The sequence below is a fragment of the Carassius auratus genome, chromosome 19 (assembly GCF_003368295.1).
Source record: "Carassius auratus strain Wakin chromosome 19, ASM336829v1, whole genome shotgun sequence".
Classification (NCBI taxonomy): domain Eukaryota; kingdom Metazoa; phylum Chordata; class Actinopteri; order Cypriniformes; family Cyprinidae; genus Carassius; species Carassius auratus.
Genome location: NC_039261.1, coordinates 29,049,660 through 29,070,132, shown reverse-complemented (window position 1 = coordinate 29,070,132; position 20,473 = coordinate 29,049,660). Strand labels below are relative to the sequence as shown.

Genomic DNA, 20,473 nt, shown 5'->3' with positions numbered 1-20,473 from the left:
TGATCCCATTTATCCTGCCACATTTTATTAATATTATCTTTAATGATAACTTTAATTTCTGATTTACTAAGTGGCATTTTTATATCTATATTTTCTGTCTGCAGGGCTTCTTTTGCCAAATTATCCACCTTTTCATTTCCCTCAATAACCACGTGTGCTGGAACCCATGTAAACTGTGCATAAAATTTTTGTTGAGTTAGTCTAAAATTAATTAATTTATTTCATCTAAAAGATCTTGCCTACATACAGATTTTCCACTCTGGATATTTGTCAAGGAGGAATGCAATCTTGTGTGGCTTAACTTCCTGTACCCATTTCAGTGCTAGAACAGTGGCCATTATTTCATCTGAAAAGACTGATAGGTAATCTGAAATTGTATTTTGTGATTAATGCAGCTGCACCTGTTTTGCCAGTTATTGGATCTTTGGATGCATATCTGTATATCTGTATTGTATCTTCATACCTGGTTTCTATATACTGTTCAAAATTTTGATAAATGGCAGATTTTAAAATGTATTTTATTTCCATTTACTATAGGAAAAAAGAATAACCATGGTGGGATGGCACTCATCCTTATTGTCTTACAGCATGCAATAGCAAGATAGATATATATATATATATAGTGTTCCTGTAGCTCAATTGGTAGAGCATTGTGTTATCAAGCGCAAGGTTGCGGGTTCGATTCCCTGGGAACACATGATAGGTAAAAATTGATAGCATGAATGCACTGTAAGTCGCTTTGGATAAAAGCGTCTGCTAAATGCATACATATATATATATATATATATATATATATATATATATATAGCTAGCACACACATACATTATATATTTAGAAAGTATTTACATGTATGTATTTAAATTCATAATTTATATATAATATAAAATATGTCATATTCTAGTTTCTTCAAAGTAACCTTTTGCTTTGATTACTGCTTTGCACACTCTTGGCATTCTCTTGATGAGCTTCAAGAGGTAGTCACCTGAAATGGTCTTCCAACAGTCTTGAAGGAGTTCCCCGAGAGATGCTTAGCACTTGTTGGCCCTTTTGCCTTCTGTCTGCGGTCCAGCTCACCCCTAAACCATCTCGATTGGGTTCAGGTCCAGTGACTGTGGAGGCCAGGTCATCTGGCGCAGCACCCCATCACTCTCCTTCTTGGTCAAATAGCCTTGATGCTTTCAGTGTGACTCTACAATTTTCATAGTCATGAAAATAAAGAAAACTCTTTGAATGAGAAGGTGTGTCCTAACTTTTGGTCTGTACTGTATGTATGTATGTATGTATGTGTATGTATGTTTTGTATAAACAAAACATGAAACGCCATGAAATCAATTATTTAAAAAACTTTTTTAATAAAGAGTTAATTTGTCATTTTTGTTCTTGCACTACTAATTAATTAACAATCAAAGGTGGATCAAATAAATTACATTATACTAGGAAGTGACGGCGTTTCCTGCGATTGGTATTTCCTGTGGGTCTCCCTGATTAAGGGTTGCCATGTCCGTGTACTTTAAGGCGATTTCAGGTTTGGGGTTATTTCAGTTTTGCAGTGACTCAAAAAATAAAGAAACTGTAAGATACATTTCTAACTATTATTTAGACTGATTTTAAATACGCAAGCCACGTGTTCCGAGTTAGTTTTATCAGACCAACTTGCTTGTTTAGTACAGATCTGGCAACATACTCTGACTGTACAGAGATGGTAAACCCAAGGCAAACCGGTAACACACCGACGGAGTCGATGAGACGGCAACGGCCACTGGCAAACTCCGACTAAAGACTGGAATAAAACCCACATTTTCGACTGGGCAGCGGGTATTCATCTATAAACTTCATATCTGCGTGGATGTCTTTAAATGTTAAGAGATTGGCATTTAGAAAGACACCGCGAATGGTCCGAGGCTCCTGACAAACTCTGTTTCGCGACGGCTGTTAAAACCATTTTCCTCGGGGTCTTTTTGCTTGCCAGCTGGTAGCAATTACGGATCAACGACATACGGTAGGAGACACGGTACGGGAGTCCGTGCTCTTTTGGTTGCCTGACTCGGTACTGTCTGGGTGGACCTCTGACTGGAGCAGCACCTCGGAGCGGCCCGCTTCGACAGCGCGGTAGAGCCGGGGTGTAGTTCGTCTTACGGAGGACATTCAGCGGCTTTAAACAAACACTTTTCAGCCGCTATTTGATCCCCAGGAGCCGGCTAGAATCCGGACAGAGACCTCATGAATGGAAATCGGAACTACAGGTAACTCGACGGTTTCGGACCGATTTCGGATTCTTTTTCAACTGTGACGTATTGACTCGGTCTAACTTTGTTACGTGCACCGTCAGCACACTTTAATCACTTAGCAAACGTTTTTGGTGAGTTTACAATAACTGCTTTTTGTGATAAGAACGAGCTTTTAGAAGCGTTTCCCTGTTCGCGTACGTTTTGGGCGTAGCAACCAAATGAGTGTGAGGGTTTGGTTATGGTTTTGGGTTTGGATTTTTTTGGCTTACGCCGAAGATCCTGACTCACTCGCTCTGTGACGTCACGCCGCTGTGGCACAGCTGTCACGCACAGGTGCTGCGTGCGTCAGGTGCTGCAGTGCTCGAGACGCCGGGGGGAGGGGGCGAGTTTCTGATTGTTCGTTTCCATGACGACTGTCACAGAATCACCGCTTTATCAATCTGAACGATCACACGTAAGATTCTTACGTGGAAATCATTTTGTATTTAACTAGAAGTTCATTAGAAAGTTTGAACCATTGTGGATTCCTCCGAATTTATAGAGATGCCGAGATAATCTGTGTATTTGGGGGTCCTTGCACCTTTTGTAGCCCCTAGGAAGGAAGAGGTTGAGATCTTAAGTCCCAGGCGGTAAACACACTCGCTGCGTTTACTTGAGGAGGTAAACGTGAATCGTAGGTACATTTATCGAATCATGATTTATTTATCACTTTATGTTTATGTATGAGTTTTAAGAATAGTCGGCGTTTACACATCTCTCTATTTGCATAACTGTTTCTCTCGAAAATTAAATAACGTACTTATTCTTACTTAACAAATTATTATTATTATTATTTTATTTGCATTTTAGGTGATTAAAAAACTTCTAAAGATATCTCAGTCTAAAGTGGTTTGAAGGATATTGGTTAAGATTTAAAATCACAATGAATTGGTATTTTGGGACTGCTCTGTGATTCGTAAATAGTTATTAAATGTCATCTAATTATTATTTTTCTAAATATCACTGACAAGTTTTTTTTTCTATTGTTACTGACTGAAATTTTCTGTAAATCATGGTTATTAAATGTATGAAAATGATTTATTTTTTATTTTATTTTTATTTTATATTTATTTTTAAGAAGTGTAAATAGTGCAAAATTGTTTATCACACAATGTTTTATTTTATTCTAGACATTTCAAGAAAAGCTATTCTTTAGTTTAAAAAGTAGCCTAGTTGACACTTGGCTAACTCTATTAGGTCCACCAAATAACAGAGTTCTGTTTTAATTCCATTATAATAATCTAAAAGCATGTATCATGATTTGATTAAGTGTACAGGCCTGCTTTTTATTTATTTATCAAAATTTTGGCAAATTCTGTGATATACAGTAAGTTCCATTTTTATGACTGTATTTCTCAGTTTCACAAGTGTTATTTATCCCTTTTAATAATCAAATAATTTAAGTAATGTTAGTGTTTTGTTTAAAATGTCTTTAACATAGTGACTTTTGGCTAACTGTCCCAGTGTGACCAAATTACAATTTGATTTGAATAAGAGATCAGAATGCTCCTTCCCGCAATCTTCCTATAATAATTAATTTGACCAAAAGTCACAGTAAAATTTGCACACTGTACACAGCAGTGATCGACTGTCCTGCAAAGTCCAGCTCCAACGCTAATCACACACACCTGGCGCAACTCTTTAGGTCTTTAGGATCACTTGAAACATAAAGGCAGGTGTGTTTGATTAGAGTTAGAGCTGAACTTTGCAGGACAGTGTCATATAACCTGCTTACCTGGAGATTTTGTAACTGACACTAAGCAGAATGACCACTTCTGTCAATCAGCGAATCAGAGATAATAATAATTATCAATGTTGACAATTTAACAGTGCCCATATTGACACTTTGTTTTAGCCACATCTGAGAATATATCCATGTGTCATTAATATAAGCCCATATATATTTGCAGAACTGTCTGTCTAAATGAGAATCAGACAACTTTAAATTCTTTTGCCAGACTAGCTTTAAATAATTAAATGAAAGGAGATGTGTCTCGGTCTCTGAATGGGTGAAACCCTTGTAAACGTTCCAGTCACCTATTTGCCAGTTAAGTGAGCATTACACTCCTAGCACCAGACCAACAAAAGCCTTTCAAACCGATCTCACCACATTACTGTCAAACCTGAAGTTCCTCTTAATCTACGCTGTCAAGAAACTGCTAGGTGTCATATAAAGTGAGAAAAGTGGACTCATGTGAGCCTGAAAGTGTGTGACCGGAACAGTCAAGTGTTTCATTGTGAGATTTCTGTATGAACTTTGTAGAGTAAATGCACGTGTGACCTACAGGATCAATTGTACATGAATAGAAACAGCTGTTCTTCCTTTAATTGGTTGTTAGTGTAGGTTGCTATGGTGAAAAGAAGCCACATGAGTGCCATCGGCATAGTAACGACACTTTGGGAAGTGTGAGACGCGGTTGCAGTCGAATTCCCCTTACACACCTCTCAGTAATAGTTTTGCTCTGTAAACCCCCTCTAAAGCATCTTTACAACAGCAATAACAGTCTCGCATTCTGTGACATGAAGTGATAATGTAGCGTGCCACTCCGTGCGAGAAAAGTGATGTCAGAGCTGATATTCATAGTGAAAGAAAATTGAAAAGCATGACAGCTGATATTTCTTTATAAAGCAGATTTAAATGGCAATGAAGGTTGTTATTTACTCAACATAGGGCTATGTAATGTTTTCCTGCGGCCTTTTATGAGGGAAAGACACCTAACCTGCTCTGTCACTAAGATAAGCCTGCATGCTTCATCGAAATAAAACCAAAATGACGATACTGCTTAGTTTGATTATCAAATCCTGTAGGCTGTGATTTAAGTTAATAAAAAAGTGAAGTACAGCGTCGTGTTCTTACACGTGAGCAGCTCGCTGTCCGCTGGTGTTTGCAGCAGAGTTCTTCGGTTCACAATAAATGCTGCTTCACATAAACTAATACATCTCTGAATCTCGTAGTATTATAAATTTTACAGTTTTAGTGTAAAATATTTTTTATTGCACTTTTCTATTACGATATGAATAGTTCTTATTTAGATTTGATATAGTCATTACTATTATTATTTTACAGCCATTTCAACAAATGCTGATTCTGCCAAAACAGTTTTCATTTGGTCATGTGTTGATTTGAATTAAGAAATTCTTCAAAATATCTTCTTTTGTGTAAACGGTGACAGAACTTACATTTTTGAGTGAACTGTCCTTTTGAGTTATTACATGAAGTTGTTGAATCATTTCAAAATTGGGACCGGGAGAAATTGCAACAGGTTCAACAAACTAAACTTACTTGATGTTCTCAAAGAAAATACCTTTTATTTGACTCCACTGAGTATACGAAATGTACACTTTTTGAGTATATGAAATAGTGTGCTTTTGAATAGTCAAGTCAAATTGATTGCAGTCTTTCTTTAGAAGTCTTAGGTGACTATTTTTTCACGGTTATACAATAGTGCATGTATGATTGGTGTGGGTTATTGGTATTGTGTGTGGTGTGATGATTCTGAGTGTTATGTTGTTTCCACTGAGTAGGCATTTAGAGGAAATTTCCTGATAAGACAAATAACACCCACTGTGTAAATGTCAGTGTCAAGAATGAGAGTTTTATTATTATTAATATAGGTATTAATCATGTTTCCATGAAATGTAAATATTGACAAATGAGAAAAAAAAAACCTTTTATGACTTTATGCAGGTTGATTTGGCATAATTTTATGATTTTTATGATGGCGCCAATGACAGTGTCGGCTATTTGATATTACTTGTCTCATATTTCTGTGGTTTTAGTTTTCAGTTTAACTGATTTTGAAAGTCTAACTTATGTGGTACATTTAGAGAAAAACTCCTATGGATGGAAATCCCCTCTGATTTTCATGACAGGAGCTGTTGGGGCTGCACCCCTGTTCTCCGTACCTCGGAGGCCAGGCTATGGCACCATGGGAAAGCCCATCAAGCTGCTGGCCAACTGCTTCCAGGTGGACATCCCCAAAATGGACGTCTACCTGTACGATGTGGACATCCAGCCCGAAAAGTGCCCACGTCGTGTTAACAGGTGCCAAACACTCAGCAGTAATAATAATTGACAGTTTGTGACACTTGTTTTGACCATTTTATTCACAAGAGACTCGTGCATTGATCAGTCTATATAGTCAAATTGAAAAGAAACAGACAAAATTGGTTCTTCATTACAGACATTTAGGATAAATTCAGCATTACGTCACCACTGGATCCTCTGCAGTGAATGGGTGCTGTCAGAACGAGAGCCCAAACAGCTGATAAAAACATAATAATAATAGTCGTGACTCTAGTCCTTTTTGTCTTGTGAAGTTAAAGGCAGCTTGTGTGTAGACGTTAGACTATTTCAAACCATTGCTTCAGCTAGAATATGGGTCCTCCATCTATAATGTTGCTTTCTCCATTTATTTAATCTGAATTAGGAGAGAAAGATGTACAGATCAAGCAATGTTTACAGGTGAAAACAGTTCTAAACAATTATGTCAATGGGATTCGATGTGAGGGGACAACGGGGGATGGACTTGTTTCACTGGAGAAAGCAGGTTATAGATTATTATTGGTATTTTGTCCTGAAGAGATGGTTTAAATTTAAAATGCCTTAGTAATTTTGTTCCTACAAACACACAGCTTTTCATTTCATAAGGTTTTAACTGATGGACTGAAGTCATGTTGTATGGATTACTTGTGGATAAGTGTGATGTTTTTATAAGCTGTTGGGACTCTAATTGTAACGGCACCCATTCACTGCACAGGATCCATTGGTGAGCAAGTGAAATGATGCTAAATTTCTCAATCTGTTCAAATGAAGAAATAAACTAATTTACATCTTGGATGGCCTGAGGTTGAGTAAATTATCAGCAAGTTTTCATTTTGGGGTGAACTATTCATTTAAACCTACAATAACTTCTATTATGATCCTTTCTGTAATGGCTTCTAGGGAGGTGGTGGATTCCATGGTGCAGCACTTTAAGGTGACAATCTTTGGGGACAGAAGACCAGTCTATGATGGCAAGAAAAGCCTCTACACCGCCCAACCATTGCCAGTTGCCACAGGGGGGTAAGACATATAAATGGACACCAGGAGTGGTGGAAAGTCCCCTAGAGCGGGGCTCTGAACCGTTTCAAGGAGCGAAAACGAAAACGGGAAATGAATTAAATTACGATACGAAAACAAAAGATAACCAGGAATAGAAACAGAAATCGAAAATAGAAACCAGTCACCAATCACAAATTTAAGAAGCCTATGCAAATGCGACGTTGAAGCATCCAATGAGTGAAATGTCCTTGACTAAGCTATAAATAAGTTTAACCAAGGAAACACCACGCATTAGGCCTACAATTAAATGAAAACGAGTGGCATGTAATACAGCTTATTGTGTGTATTGAAACCAGCAAAAGTTGCAGGATAGTATAGAACACGGATTCAACAAGGTCACATCACGCACCTACTGCGCTTCTGTTGATGGAGAAAACAGAATGAAACTTTATACATAAAAAGAAATATATAGGCCTATGCACAAAATATATTTCACTTAAATTAGGGATGTGCAATAAACCGCATGCAATAGTCATGCACAACTCGTCAGTAAAGCCGGTTCTGTGATTAATAGTAATACTTATCACATCACGCTTTCAGTTGGAGCAGAATTTACAACACAGAACTGTAGTTCAATGACAAACTATGTAATATCATATTTTATTCATTATCGCAGGAATGTAATGTAAGATATCATCTGCTGCATTATCATATAAGATAATGAAAGCTGTTTGCCTAGTTTCTCAGAGAACTATGGCTCTATGTAGTAAATGCTTCTCCATTTGAAAGCTCATGAAAATACCTCATTTAATAATGTTTTTACTCCAAATTTACTTAATAATGTGTTTGAAATAAATCCTTCTTTTAGATGATATGGCTTCTTAAACATATGGCTTCTTTTTATTATTTTAACCTGTGTGACTAAATAAAACGCATTTATAAATTGGTGTTAAAAATTGTACTGTACATTTGTGTACTATTTGAAGGTGGACCTGGATGTGACCTTGCCAGGTGAAGGTGGGAAGGACAGGCTGTTTAAGGTCACCATTAAGTTTGTGTCACTGGTCAGTTGGCACTTGTTGCATGAGGTCCTCACTGGGCGGAGCACACCTGATCCTCTGAACCTGGATAAGCCAATCAGCACCAATCCCGTACATGCTGTGGATGTTGTTATGCGCCATCTGCCCTCTATGAAGTAAGCGTTCCCATTAGTACCGTTACCTGATCATAAAGGGCATTTAATACAATGAGAAAAGCATTAAGTGATTGTTATGCCTTTAACAATACAGTGCATAACTAGTGAAATGAGACTGAAAGTGTTTTGTTGTAGATTAGTGTAGCATAAACAGTAAGCGGTTGGCTAAGGATAATTTAGGACTGCACATGTTTATTCTGCAGGTAACAACAGTGTTTGTCTTCTCTCACTTCAGGTACACCCCAGTGGGACGATCTTTTTTCTCTTCCCCCGAGGGCTATGATCACCCACTGGGTGGGGGGAGGGAGGTGTGGTTTGGCTTCCACCAATCAGTGCGTCCAGCTATGTGGAAAATGATGTTGAACATTGATGGTAAGTCAGAGTTTTATGATAGGTCAAACCATTTTTGTCTGAATTATCCAGTTAAATGATCTGGACAGTGGTTATAAAAGATCAGATCAAATAATACCAAAATAATAATGCCATTATTGACATTCATTCATTTCATTACGATTTTATCTGGCATTGGTCAGACAAATAGATAGTCCCACTTTTAAAAGCATTGTAAATGGAAACTAATAGTGTAACACTGACCATGTTTTATTTTCTGCACAGTGTCTGCCACTGCATTCTACAAAGCTCAACCTGTGATTCAGTTCATGTGTGAGGTCCTGGATATCCACAACATCGATGAGCAGCCTCGACCTCTCACTGATTCCCACAGAGTCAAATTCACCAAAGAGATCAAAGGTTTGTGTGAACAGAAGAACGGAGTCATTTCTATTCATTAAAGAATCCTGAATAAACATCAACGTGAATATTCAGCTTTGCAATCACAGGAATAAATTACATTTTAAAATAAAATAGTTTGAATTTGTAACAGTATTTCATATTACATTTTTTACTGAATTTTTGAATCGAATAAATGCAGACTTCTTTAAAAAAAAAGTATTTAAAAATGCATGAATGGTAAATGCTATAGATCAGTAGCCAGGATACACATTTTTATGCACATTTTGGGATAACGTGTGTGTGTGTGTGTATATATATCTATCTATCTATCTCTCTCTCTCTCTCTCTCTATATGTAAACACACAGATGTGAGTGACGGGTGTAAGTGACGATTTTATTTAGGAGAAACATGGAAAGGAAATTCTACTTTATTTACAAATAACTTTGCATAAATTGCATTTGTAACTGGGATTGAAACATATTGAATAATATTTATCTGTACTGTATTAAATAGTCAGAATACTCTGAGCTGTAAACTGACCAGTTGAATCTGTATTGTGATGTAAATTCGATCTTCTCCTCCCATCAGGTCTAAAGGTGGAGGTCACCCACTGTGGCACCATGCGGAGGAAGTACAGGGTGTGTAATGTTACTCGTCGACCAGCCAGTCACCAAACGTAAGTGTATTGCTAATTAGGGGCCAAGCCCGAAGGGGCTGATTTTTGATTTTTCTTCTTCTTCTTCTCGTCCAATGGGGGTTTATGGCAGCCCTATGAAGGGAACATGGGAAAATGATAAAATTTGGCACACTTGTTATATCTCTTATGATAATGTGAGGTTTTATTGTATCTCAGTTAGCAGGCCAATATGTCTGTACTGTGTTAAAAAGACAAATTTACTGTCCTGTTTGTTATAGTGAAGCATTACATCACTTGCTCACCAATGGTGAAGGCACCCATTCACTGCAGAGGATCCTTTGGAGAGCAAGTGATGTTCAGACAAACAAACAAACTTTTTTTTGAAAAATCAGATTTTCATTTTTGGGTGAACTGTTCTTTTAAAGTACAACAACATTTTCAGAATGTTTTTTAAAAACAATTGTTCAAAGCTAATCACCCCAGGTCTCCATTAACCTTTTTAGAATTTTTGTTTTGCTGTGTCAGGTTTCCATTACAGTTGGAAAATGGCGAGACCGTGGAGAGAACAGTGGCACAATACTTCAGGGAAAAGTACAACTTACAGCTCAAGTACCCCCATCTGCCCTGCCTGCAAGTAGGGCAAGAGCAGAAGCACACATACCTTCCTTTAGAGGTTAGAGTCAAGATAGCTGATCAGTTAAATTATTTACCAATTCTTCCTTTTCACTGATTTATGGATTCACGTCTAGACTCTTTTAAGATGTTTCAATTCAAGGTGTCAAAATTGACCGTCCTCTCTATCACTCAGGTGTGTAACATTGTGGCAGGCCAGCGTTGTATTAAAAAATTAACGGACAACCAAACCTCCACCATGATCAAAGCCACGGCCCGCTCGGCACCGGACAGACAGGAGGAGATCAGCAGACTGGTGAGTTCAGTGCGTTGCTGCCTGATGCTGTAGTAGGCCTATTTCTTCATGTACACTACCAAAATGTTGGTATCATAGAAATTCTTCATTTTATCCAGACAAAAACCAAATAAGGATTTTCAATCAGTCTCAAATCTCAATCTTTCTGAAAACATAGGTGCGCAGTGCCAACTACAACTCGGACCCCTTCGTGCAGGAGTTTCAGTTCCGTGTGCGGGATGAGATGGCGGAGGTGACGGGTCGTGTCCTGCCCGCCCCTATGCTGCAGTACGGCGGCAGGGTGAGCTCTGAACACTTTATGGTATTCCCATTCCCTTTCATCATGCACTGTTTGTGTGTTTGTGTTTGAGTAGAAGGCTAAAAATTGGTCATTGTTGGAGGCTTGATTTTACATTTTTAATTATCATTTTTGTGTGCTAATTTGAATGTCTACATGTTCGAGGAGTTGCTGTTATTTTATTGCTATGAGGTTTGTTGCTTGTGTGTGATTGCTTGCTTCCTATATCTTTTATTCCATTGGTTTGCATTTTTGTGAATGTGTGTGGCTATTTATATGGCTTTTAATGTAGCATTTAATGTGCTTTAGTTATTTTATTATTGTTATTGTTTTTTTTTTGTTTTTTTTTTATTTAAAAACAATTTTTTTTGCCTTTTTTTTAGGGATTATTTACCAAAAATATAATTAAGAAGTAAAACATGGAAAGCCAGTATTTTCTACATTCTCATGTCATTCAAAACATGTATGAATTACTGCTCCGAAACACAAAAGTAGAAATATGGTTGTATAGACTAGTTTTATGGTGTTCTTTTTTTAATTATTAGACTTTTTTAGATTAAAATCCCATTGTGTTCCACAGTATAAAGGAAATTCAAAAAGTTTAGAATGTCAGCAGTTTGAATTAATGATGATTACTTTTTTTTTTTTTTTTTTTTTTTTTTTATTATTTTTTTTAAAGTAGTTCGAAAAGTCATCTTGAAAGACATTTGTGGAGCATTTGTAGAGCTCCCGCAGTGAGAACTTTGATGTTTTTCATTGTAACAGCTGTATAAAAGTACATATACTGTAAGTTTGGCCCAACACTGTTTAAGTTCATATACTATTTGATCTCAACAAGTTAAGTTATCCATGTGTTACAGAATCGTACAGTAGCCACCCCAAGTCATGGAGTGTGGGATATGAGAGGCAAGCAGTTTCATACTGGTGTGGAGATCAAGATGTGGGCCATTGCTTGCTTTGCCACTCAGAGACAATGCAGAGAGGAAGTTCTCAAGTAAAGCTTTTTCCATCTTTTGGTCTTAAACAAAGCACCATTTATTAATGGAATTAAAAAAGAAATACTGAAGTGTCTTTTTTGCAGGGGCTTTACGGACCAGCTCCGGAAGATCTCTAAGGATGCAGGGATGCCCATACAGGGCCAGCCATGTTTCTGCAAATACGCTCAGGGTGCAGATAATGTGGAGCCCATGTTCCGCCACCTGAAGAACACCTACGCTGGCCTCCAACTCATCATCGTCATTTTACCTGGGAAGACTCCTGTCTATGGTAACTATTTATAGACAGATATTATTTGGTAATTTAAGTGTGGATTTAGTTCACATCAGTCTGCTCTCACATGATAGTTCTTTGAGCTCCTCACTTGTTGCACTGAAGTCTTCCCTCTCTTTCTCCAGCTGAAGTGAAACGTGTTGGAGACACTCTTCTGGGAATGGCCACTCAGTGCGTTCAGGTGAAGAATGTGGTGAAAACCTCCCCTCAGACCCTCTCCAACCTCTGTCTCAAGATCAACGTCAAACTGGGTGGCATCAACAACATACTGGTTCCCCATCAGCGGTAAGAGAATAAAATGAATCCATTTACACTGAAAACTTGGTTTCATTGTTTAAGACAAAATGCCCCTAAATGTTCCAAACACCTTGTTTATGTGGATTTGTTGTTTGATTTTCAGCCCAACTGTATTCCAGCAGCCTGTCATTTTTCTGGGAGCTGATGTCACTCATCCGCCTGCAGGAGATGGCAAGAAACCCTCCATTGCAGCTGTGAGATAGACCACATATACACGCCTTTTTGTTATGTTCTTTACAATTTAATCACATTATGCACATTTGTGAAGGAAAAAAATCATTTGCAAACCCTAAAATCATACCCTCATTATGGACCTGAAAGTTTGGTTGTTAGGGTGGATATTTCAAAGAAATACTGTTGTTGTTTTTTGCTTCTCCTCACTTCATATTTGTTGCTGAACAGGTGGTGGGCAGCATGGACGCTCACCCCAGCAGGTACTGTGCTACCGTCCGTGTTCAGAGGCCTAGACAGGAGGTGATTCAGGACCTGGCGTCCATGGTGCGAGAGCTGCTCATCCAGTTCTACAAGTCCACCCACTACAAACCCACCAGAATCATCTTCTACAGGGACGGTGTTTCTGAGGGACAGTTCAGACAGGTGAGATCCTCCAGAGGTCCCCTCTCTTCCCTTAGCTTCCACTGCATGTGGTCAAAAGAGTCTCATGAGATGTTTAAATGTATTTTAATTGTGATTTCTCTTGATTTAAGCATAATTGTGATATTTGCCAGCTGGTTATATATCAGGAAAATGTTTCATTTTCATTTAACATTAACATCTTGCAACGGTAACAAAACTCCACAAGTTTTAATGATTGCAGTTGCCAGATCTTAAAAGTTTAAAGTCCACTAATTGGAGCTTTTCTCCTAAATGGATACATTTTCTTCCCAACCTTTTAACTATGCTCACATTTCTTTGCTTTAAGAAAAAAAGCGCTGATGAGCTGAAAACACTATCAAAAATGTAAGTTTGGCGCAATCTCCACTGCGATATTTTTCTTAAATGAAAGTGTAATTTTTTCACGTGGTTAACTGCGCTGTTTGCTATGTTTTAGCTTTTGAGAGAACTTGTTTTGTTCAGTTTTAATGTGTTCATTCATATGATAATATAATACATCTAGATGAGGAAAAATAACCCATTCAAGTTGGAGTTCTGATGAAATCGAAAAAGAAATTTATAAAAAGTGACTACAATAATAACGATTATCATGCAGCCCTGCTATATTCCTTAGTATTCTTGAACTGTATTTTACATCTTTATTTCTAGGTGCTGTACTACGAGTTGTTGGCCATACGTGAAGCTTGCATCAGCCTCGAGAAGGAATATCAACCAGGAATTACTTACATTGTTGTGCAGAAGCGTCACCACACTCGTCTCTTCTGCGCTGACCGCACTGAAAGGGTGAATACGAGAGACTTCTCCTAAAAGCTTTGTCATGTTTTCCTCACTTTTTCCTACTATTTTTTTTTTTATTTATCGCGCACTCACTTTTCATATTATTTATAAAGGTGGGCCGCAGTGGTAACATACCAGCAGGTACCACAGTGGACACTGATATCACCCATCCTTATGAATTTGACTTTTATCTGTGCAGCCATGCTGGAATACAGGTATGAACACAGACATAAGAACTGTATTAATTAATATTAGGCCTTGTTTTTGTTGTTTTATCAAATCAAATGATTTGATTGATTGAGTTATTCAATCCATTTAACGTTACACAATTTGGAAGAATTAAACATAATGCATTTCATCTAATTGATTAAACCTTTTTAACCAGGGTACAAGCCGACCTTCACACTACCATGTGCTATGGGACGACAACTGCTTTACAGCCGATGAATTCCAGCTCTTGACCTACCAGCTGTGCCACACATATGTGCGCTGTACCCGCTCCGTTTCCATCCCTGCGCCTGCCTACTATGCCCACCTAGTGGCCTTTAGAGCCCGCTACCATTTAGTGGATAAAGAGCACGACAGGTGATGGATTTACCGGCCTGATTGTCGCCGTCTTTGTGTCTATAAATCGAAATGTTCTATTTGATTTAAATTTTGGAAGCTGTCAATCATTTTGATTTGAATAGGCTTTGCATATTCTCGGTTGCCGCAGGTGTTTCTTTGCCACAGTGAGCCAGTATTCTTCATTTCAATGATTCAGAGGGATGGTTTGATTTCGGGAATTTCAATTATTCAAGCCAACCACCTAAAAGACAGACTCAGATTCAGCCAGTCACAGATTTGTGTTGCAATACCATATAAAAGTAGTATTTTATCTAGACATCTTCACAACTCTTGAGTGTTTAAAAAGGAATTATTTTTTTCTTCTTTATTTATGTTTCAAGTTAACACTTTTTAATCAGTTTTTATATACTGATGTTTGCACTTTACTACTGTGTACAGTGTACGTTTTTTTTTCAAAAGTTTAGGATTAAGTTTAGGAAAAAGTTTAATGGTAGTGCGCGTATTGTGTAAATTTGTTTCTCCTTTGTATGTCAAAGTAAATGAATTTCATAGTGTAAATGTATGCCTCTGCTCATTTCTTTGTCCTCTTTCACAGTGCGGAAGGCAGCCACGTGTCGGGTCAGAGTAATGGCCGAGACCCCCAGGCCCTGGCCAAAGCTGTACAAATCCATCACGACACTCTGAGGACCATGTACTTTGCTTAGTCCCGCCTCCACAGACCTGTCAGTCGCTGGTCATCGTGCACTTAGCGGAGGAGGGCTTCTCCCAATCACAGGCTGCTAAAGAGAACCAAATGTAGAACTTACAGGAGGAACTAGCACTGTTATGCAATAGAAAAACAGCCAATCTTTCCAGTCTGCTTCGCTTACTAATTGTTTTTAATATGTAGATTGCAGCTATACCATTATTTATTAGATTTCTACATCTGTTTATTAATTTTGCCTATTTAGGTCACAAAACCAAGTTTAAGAAGGTTTGCTTGATGAACTCAGTACTAGATCAGTGAATGAGGCAGTGTTATTTCTTAAGGAGCAGATTGATTAGCCCTACTCATCTTGATTTCTCCTTTTACAGAGTTTTGTTCCAAAACTAATCAAACACACATGAAGTTGAACATCAGTGTCTTCTGATTTAGTTGAAAATGTCAGGCAGGCGTGTCTGAACTAATGCTGGAGGAATGCCACTAGAGCACAGTACGATGTTGACTAGGACATCTTACTTTAGGTCCTCCACTAGACACTTGCTGCGCTAACCTGAAACCATCCTTTATATTTTACTAGTAAATCATGCTTTTCCAGCAAAATCGTATGTAGTATCTGCAAAAAAGACAATTGAAATGTTATTCAATTTCATTCCAACCAGTCAGAAATCCATATATGTTCCTTTACATCTATTTTTCCATGTGTCCATGTCTTGTTCAGATTATTTAACATGCGCTTAACCTCTTTTATTCCAGTTTCACAGACTTTCAAATTATTCTATATAACTCGGTTAACTTTCTAGTTCATGCGCTGTCTGGAAAATATTGCACCTACCATTGAACTATTGGTTCTTTTCGGTTTCTGGCGACTTTCTCTTTGGCTTGCTCATTAATTAGAAGTGACAGATTAGCTAAGGACTGCGGAATCAACAAAAGATGAACTTTGAAACTCAAGGGTTGTCAAAACGTTTCCACATAGTCGATTGTTTATGTATGTTTGTTGAATGCTGTGTGCCTCATTCATTTTGAGTGCGCTTACAACACAAGCATTCAAATCAGTCAAAGCGTGACCATTACATTACACCATTACACATTTGATGGATGTGTGTACACATCAAATCCACCCAAGGCCACTCTGAGGCCTACGTCATCCATTAATATTAACTTTAAAACTGTTAGACATTTCATTCTGACTTATGATCTCAGCTTATTTATAATGTTGCTTTTAACTTGCATTTGTCAATAGCTCATCTGTAAATTTAATTTATCAGTTACACTTATCAGTTTCTTTATTTCACGTTTTAGCCCTGTGAACTCTGACAAACACTGTCCCATAATCCTTTTAGTGCAATAAGCCAATAATTGACGGCTCTGTCGTAGACTTTCATTATACAGTGCAAACCGTACCTTATGAGTGAATGCTTTAATTTAAAAAAAACTTTTGTTGTATGTGGCATTGTGTAAGAGAACTTGAATTGATATGGATGATGTGTGCTAGAAGGCTAGAATGCTGGGTTGCGTTTACAGAGGAGATGGATACTCTCATGGCTATGTTTTATGGGAAAGAATCAGTTTGCTGTAAAGAGATTTTGGACAAACCTTGCTGTCAAATGAGACAAAGTGCCTGTTTTGTAGGAAATATCCCTATAATGCAATTCTGTTGGGGTATTTTTAAATATATAGTTAAAGTAAGTGGTGTGTACATGGATTGGAAAGATATTTAGCTATTGAAATGGTTTTTATTAAGGTCTTTCTGTTGTTAAGGGCAATTTGAATAGTTGAACTGATATAAAACTGAATAAACCAAGTGCTGGGTCATTTTCTTTTGAACTTTTAAACTTTTGGACTTTCTTTTGAACTTTCAAACTCTCTTTTGAACTTTCAAACTCTCTTTTGAACTCTCAGATATCTTTTGAATGTTTGAAGTTTCAAAGCTATATTTGAACTTTCTTTTAAACTTTAGCACTTTCTTTTGAACTCTCAGACATTCTTTTGAACTTTCAAACTGTCTTTTGAACTCTGACATTCTTTTGAACATTTGAACTTTCAAAAACTCTTTTTGAACTTTCTTTTAAACATTTGGACACTCTCTTTTGAGTTTTTAAATTGCCTTTAGAACTTTCAAACTTTATTTTGAACTTCAAGTTAAAATTTTCAAACAAACTATTTGGAGTTTCAAACACTCTTTTGAGCTTTCAGACCCCCTTGTTTTTCTTTTTTTCTTTTTTAACTCCTCTTCAAACCCCTGCATGTTCACAGCCCCTGTATATTCAGCTGCATTCCATACGGACCAAACCGATGTGCCTCGGAAAGCAGAGGTAGCAGGGAGTATTAAGGAAAGGCATTTGGATTGCAGTAGTGTAAGTGTAGGGTTGTATTTGTTAACTCCATGGCCTCCGGCACACTTTCACATCACCCTTAATGTGAATGGCACCGTGGTCTTTCTGCCCTATAGCCACAAATGTGTGTTGACCAGTGTAGCTGCTATTTTACATAAACTACAGCTGCTTTTATATGTGGAGAGAGAACAAGAGGGATTCTGAGAAATGACATGCATATTTTGCTGCACTTAAAAAGCTGTATGGACTCCGATTTGATGAAATGCCCAAGGTGCTAAGAGGTGTGATTCCGGGTTCTTAACTATGCTAATGTGTCAGCTCTGCATTTACTGCGAAAATCTTAGCATTTTTTAATGTATGTTGAACAATGTAGATCTTTAGAGCATTGTTTGGATTTTTTGTTAAGAGTGTGTTGTTCGCTTGGCTTGTTAATTACTCAAATTACCAAACCCACATACATGATGATATATCCAAACAGTTTAAATAAAATCTCGTTTAGTGAGTTAACTGGAGTTTAGTTATGTAAAAAAAAATCTTTGTGGTGATGTCAAATGTCTTGAGTGCTCTTTTTCATTTGTTTCGATGCGTTGAGAATTGTTATTTCTCTGCCGCTACCAGCATTTGAACTTACTTGAATAAGGGGAGTGATCAGTAGTACCTTCACCCGTATGCATGTTTGGCTTTAGATGGCCACTTATACAGCCACTTGTACAAGTTGCCAAGGACTAAATCGCTTAAAAATAAAAAGTCCTCTAGGTGTGGCTTAAATGGCACCTCCCTGTGAAACTGTGACGCAACACTCTCTACCTCTTGGCTTAAAGCTGGACTGCGGATACCTTAAAGCATTTTTAATTCAGAGGAGAAGTATATTTGTATATTTTTAAACAACAGAACTGCATAATGCATATCAATTATTTTTGCTAACAAAGTCTATGAAAGATAAGCAAAAGATGGTAACCGTGATCTTAATCATGATAGTGACTAATATAAATTGGGCTAATATGCAATAGACTATTGACTAGTAGAGCTCTCTCATCTTGTTTTTCGCATTGAAGAATCTGCATTGTCTTATGGTATTTATGAGCTAAATTATGTAGTTCACAAAGTGATGAACCTTCAGTCCTCTTACTTTATTACTTTTATTGACTTAAGCATGAAGGTACCGCCTCAAACAATAGTTTGATTAAAAACCGAATGTTTCACACACAAGCACATAAAAAAATGCCTGTAGGCATCAAGCCCTCTTGAACTCATATTAACGGTGTCTGAACTAAAGTGATAAACTGTTTCCCTCAAGCCTAGAGTATTTGCTGCTTGAGGTTATTTTTCTGACTATGTTGAGGTGAAGATTTATCCTTTGGGCAAATGAGTAAGTGGAATGTGCCTTTTCTGATGGTGCTGATCTCAGACAGGTAAAATACAACATATTTAAGGGCCCAACAAGCCTGTATGAAGTTATATTAATATGATATAATGTGTGTTGAAGAGTGTTAAAACTGTATGTGTGGGCGTGATTGTGCCTCTTAATTCGCCAAGAACACATTCAATCACTGAGCTTGCCAGTTACAGGGTCTCTGGACCAAACTTTCTACAAGGGTTAAAGCTTCTTTTTGTAAGGATTTGGGACTGCAAAACGAATAGATCAAGCACTGACCAGTCAGGTTACACAATAAGAAGCCTGGAAATTCATCCCATGTGATGTTTTCCCTTTATTGTTTTTTGTCTTCAAACCATTTCTAGCAACCAAGACAAATCTGTGTTCTCTATACATGATGAAATAGCAATAACGTAATTGGTAATGTCACTAATATTTGGGTTAAATATTAAACTTTTTCATAATTTAACTTCACCGATTCAACGGTTACATTTCTTAACATGATGATCTGGTGATTTATAAAATGAGGATATCTGTTTCTGTGATTAAATACAGCACATTATGTATCAGATTTATCACACTATGCAAGCTTCTTCTCATCTTGAAGGAGCTTCATAGGATTCTTCGAAGTCAGCACTCTTTTCATTGTGATGCAACATGATGTTCAGCACTCTGATATAACAGTTTAGTTTGTTTGGTGAAATAATATTAATGATAACAGAACTGTCCAGTTTTAAAATATATATCTGTCTCTTGTTTTATCTCAGCCCTTCTAATTGTGGTCTTTTTTTCTTCTTTTTTTTGGTTCTTTTTAATTGTCAATATTTTAATTATAACTGTATGTATGCAAACCTTGGATATGTCTTTTGAACTGTTTGTCTTGGACAAAAATGGCACGTATGAATAAATATTGAATGTACGTGCATTTCTGTTTACTGTGCAAGAAAGGAGTATGTAGTTCAGTGTTATTAACTATTACAAAAAAATTGTTGGTTGGTTATTGATTCACTTAAATATAAATGACAAATATTACTAAAATGAAAATAAAGATCACACACATATTTATATATATGGACTAGAAATAAGAATGGCAGTTAATTAGATAAATATAAATTATGATAAATACTTTATTAATCGCACTAAGGAAAGAAAAATGTCCCAAGAAATACATTATTTGAATGAAAGATACAATCAGTTGATTTAAAATATGACCTTTTCTATCCAAAACATAGATTGTAGCAGTTACCATCCTCAATTCACTCACATACAGTCTAAAATTATTTCTATAAAATGTACTTAATTCTTTCCTTATTAATTTAGTTGCACATTGTGATGAGGAAAGAATCTGCCTTGTAGAGAAATGAAACTACAAGCTGGCTATTACAAAAGACTACATGGCATTTCCATTGCTACATTATATGGAAGCAGTTTCCACACTGGGATAAAAAACAA

At 37.1% G+C, this 20,473-nt stretch overlaps 1 protein-coding gene across 3 annotated transcripts; it reads left to right on the top strand.

Annotated features, from left to right (window-relative positions):
- The first annotated feature begins 1,598 nt into the window (after positions 1–1,598).
- Positions 1,599–19,940, top strand: ago3b (argonaute RISC catalytic component 3b). 3 transcript variants are annotated; one of them, XR_003294553.1, is made up of 20 exons: positions 1,599–2,244; positions 6,142–6,313; positions 7,214–7,333; positions 8,298–8,507; positions 8,743–8,879; positions 9,123–9,257; positions 9,829–9,916; positions 10,403–10,550; positions 10,686–10,805; positions 10,963–11,106; positions 11,943–12,076; positions 12,164–12,348; positions 12,477–12,636; positions 12,752–12,842; positions 13,051–13,245; positions 13,571–13,608; positions 13,912–14,046; positions 14,154–14,255; positions 14,426–14,625; positions 15,203–15,337. XR_003294553.1 is itself a non-coding variant. In XM_026290084.1 (19 exons), the coding sequence occupies exons 1-19, from the start codon at positions 2,226–2,228 to the stop codon at positions 15,309–15,311; spliced, it is 2,604 nt and encodes an 867-aa protein (XP_026145869.1). In that variant the 5' UTR covers positions 1,605–2,225; the 3' UTR covers positions 15,312–19,940. The 3 variants fall into 3 exon arrangements, 2 of the variants coding, with proteins under 2 accessions (XP_026145869.1, XP_026145871.1); XM_026290084.1 differs by lacking the exon at positions 13,571–13,608 and having other exon boundaries at positions 1,605–2,244; positions 15,203–19,940; XM_026290086.1 differs by lacking the exon at positions 13,571–13,608 and having other exon boundaries at positions 1,606–2,244; positions 10,963–11,085; positions 15,203–19,940.
- Positions 19,941–20,473: the final 533 nt, after the last annotated feature.